The sequence below is a fragment of the Protobothrops mucrosquamatus genome, unplaced genomic scaffold (assembly GCF_001527695.2).
Source record: "Protobothrops mucrosquamatus isolate PMUCROS unplaced genomic scaffold, P.Mucros_1.0 scaffold5405, whole genome shotgun sequence".
Taxonomy (NCBI): Eukaryota; Metazoa; Chordata; class Lepidosauria; order Squamata; family Viperidae; genus Protobothrops; species Protobothrops mucrosquamatus.
Window position 1 is genome coordinate 19,797 of NW_015391265.1, and position 3,578 is coordinate 23,374.

At 37.9% G+C, this 3,578-nt stretch overlaps 1 protein-coding gene across 1 annotated transcript in view; it reads left to right on the forward strand.

The window, feature by feature from the left end:
- Positions 1-907: 907 nt before the first annotated feature.
- Positions 908-3,578, forward strand: part of LOC107299745 (uncharacterized protein KIAA1841-like) — a 12,284-nt gene continuing 9,613 nt past the window's right edge. The window contains exon 1 of the mRNA XM_015829084.1: positions 908-1,041. Coding sequence (XP_015684570.1) covers positions 943-1,041 — 99 coding nt within the window. The 5' untranslated portion in view covers positions 908-942. The remainder of the gene's footprint in view (positions 1,042-3,578) is intronic.

Genomic DNA, 3,578 nt, shown 5'->3' on the forward strand with positions numbered 1-3,578 from the left:
TCAGTGTTCTCTTTCTGAGTAATTTTTTAAAACTTGCATGCTAATGGAGAACCTACTTTAGTAATATAGAAATGGTATATGATTTCAAATGTGTACTACTGAAAATCATGGACTGGGTAGTAAACTCTTTGAAAACATTGAGTCTTAAGACTTAAGATTTGATTCCAGAAGACTAGCTGTTAAGCCTACTCTAAAAATAAAATAGCTTTTATTTTAATAAAAAACATTCTATCAATACATTTTTTATTTCTATTTTAGAGTGGTTGTTATTTTTGTGATGTCCTGTGACTGAAACTTATTTTATTAAAAAATAGAATAATGCAAGTTAATTCTGAGTAGTGAGATTTCAGATTTGAGATGAGTATTCTTGCAAGAAGAGAATTGTTCAAAATCATCCATTTATTGCTGCTTTTTTTCTTAACATGATAAGCGATCACTTTAATTAAATTTTTTATACTTTTGGGGGAAATTGTTTTGAAGTCTAATGTTACCTGACTTACTTCTACAGTAATTCAATTATTTGATATACTGTTGCCATAGTAATATCAGATTTTATATATTTTACTTTTTTATGTTCATACTGTAGCCTTTCCCCTGTACAACTAGTGAACATATCAGCCTGATGTGGCAGGATTGGGGGAGGTGGATCAGAATAGGAAAAAATAATGTGATGGGACAATCCTCAGCACTCCAAGATGGACACTGATGTGTGCTCCCATGTTGGCAACAATACAATAAATAGTTAATTAGTTTTGGGCTCATATTTATCCGAAGAAAGCTTCTCTTTCCTTATAGGTTACATAACAGCTATTATATAATTAGGCAAACCAAAATTCTTTAAACAATATGAGAATTTTTAAATTTTCATGTCTTTTTCCAGTGCCAAAAAAAATGAACCGTGGATATATAGAAAATAATAATGTCCCACACGACAATAATCAAATGGTTTTGGATATGATTCTTTGTTCTTTACTTGGAGTTCCTCAGCCTGTCAACTGGGAAAATGTGGCAAGATTGGTTCCAGGGTATTCATCCAAAGAGGTAGGCTTCTTTTTCTTCTCCTAACTTTAGCAGAAAAAATATTTTTAAGGAAGTTCAAGTTGGAAATGTTGCTTACTAGTCTCTGTGCATGTCACAGGTCTGTTATAAATTCAGTCCTTGAACATAAATTCTTCAATACAAGCAATATTTTAACAACTGCTTCTGGAACTTCAGTTTCAGACAAGAGAGGAAAAATATTTACTTTTTGCAGTTCAGTGTATGTTTAATATCAAGAACTGCTTTTTGTAAGATGGGTGGCTATACAAATTTTATTAATATTGTACATCTTTTTCAGCTCATAGAAGTATACGGTGATTTACATTAGAAACAAAGATAGCAGATTAAATCAAAACTACAGTGAAGCTGAACTTATATGCACAAGCCTCTTGTCACCTTAATAGTGTCTTCATTCAAATACAGGTAGTTCTTGTCTTACAATAGTTCATTTAGTGACCATTCAAAGTTACAGTGGCACTGAAAAAAGTGACTTATTACCGTTTTTCACAGTTATGACCTTTGCAGCACCCCCATAGTCATGTGATAAAAGTTAAAATACTTGGCAACTGGCTCTTATTTATGACTGTTGCTGTGTCCCAAGGTCATGTGATCACCTTTTGTGCCCTTCTGACAAGCAAAGTAATGGGGAAACTAGATTTATTTAACAACCAGGTTACTAACTTATTAACTGCAATGATTCACTTAACAACGGTGGCAAGAAAGGTCATAAAATGAGTCATAAAACTCACAACAAATGTCTCACTTAAAAACAGAAATTTTGGGCTCCATTGTGGTCGTAAGCTAAGGATTACCTGTACAAATAAATATAAATATATAAATATAAAACTAAGATTGGAGCAGAATGACTAAAGGTAAGGAAAATCAGTGGAAGCAGGAACAACGTCTGATTTCCTCCTGACATCCCCATTGAGTTTTCTTGTAGGAATCTGGCAGGGAACATTAAAATCTCCCTCCTTCCTTCCTTCCTTCCTTCCTTCCTTCCTTCCTTCCTTCCTTCCTTCCTTCCTTCCTTCCTTCCTTCCTTCCTTCCCCCCACCAGCAGGGCAGGTAAGTGTGTATTGCTGGGTGGGAAGAGAGAACAAGGGATTGTGAGACTGGCTGGGAAACTTTCACAGAATGTTGAAAAAAAAGATCACATGACTTTAGCAGCAGTCAGCAACACAGAGCAGCCAGTAGCACTAAAGCAGCCATAATAGGATCTTGGAGTCCTAGTGGACAATCACTTAAATATGAACCATCAGTGTGCTGCAGCTGCCAAAAAACCCAACACAGCTTTTTTGGCAGCTGCTAGGCTGCATTAACATAGGGATAGAATCAAGATCACATGAAGTGTTAATACCACTTTACAATGCCTTGGTAAGGCCACACTTGGAATACTGCATCCAGTTTTGGTCACAACGATGTAAAAAAGATGCTGAGACTCTAGAAAGAGTACAGAGAAGAGCAACAAAGATGATCAGAGGACTGGAGGCTAAAGCATATAAAGAACGGTTGTTGGAATTGGGTATGTCTAGTTTAACGAACAGAAGGATGAGGGGGGACATGATAGCAGTGTTCCAATATCTCAGGGGCTGCCACAAAGAAGAGGGAGTCAAGCTATTCTTCAAAGCACCTGAAGGCAGGACAAGAAGCAATGGATGGAAATTAATCAAGAAGAGAACCAACCTAGAACTAAGGAGAAATTTCCTGACAGTTTGAACAATTAATCAGTGGAACAACCTGCCTCAACCTGCTTGAGCAGGAGGTTGACCAGAAGACCTCCAAGGTCCCTTCCAACTCTATTATCATTATTATCATCATCATCATCATCATCATCATCATCATCATCATCATCATCATCATCATTATTATTATTATTATTATTATTATTATTATTATTATTTCCCCAAATTTCACTCCCCTGGGGTTATAGGTCCTAGATTTTGGACACATTCTGTGAGTTAGCCAATTTGAGATAGCTTAATTCAAAAACTGTGGTCCTATGATGCCCTGTTTCACCTAGTTAAATATCTTGAAATGAGAGGGGCTTCCGGTGGCAGGCGACCTCGTCGGACGCAGCTGTTTGCTGCCTCCCGCCTGTTTCAGCGTAAAAGCCGTTCTGACAGCTAGCATCAGCTGTCAAACGGCTTGTACCCTTCCCCTGGGCATAAGGGGATAGGTGAGCTGCCCGGGGTAGGAGTTGAGTTCCTGAGTCGTCCCATGTGGACGATGTAGGTGAGAACTCCTCCGGAGCCCCGAGGCTTCTCCGCGATTCAGGACGCCTTCGCTTCGGCGAAGCTAGAAGTCGCCGCCACTGCTGCAACTTAAATTGAACTGTGAGGTTTTTTTTTGTAAGCAGACGAACCGACCCTGGAAGTTTGCTTTTTATTTTGAACTTTGCTCTAACTTGGATAATAAGTTCTTCCCTATACTTGAGGTGGATTGAGGGAAAGTGAACTTAAAATGGCGATGGATTGATACTTTTCAGCAAGAAGTGAAAGTGATTTCCGGTTTGGAACTTTTGTTACTTTTAATCTGCG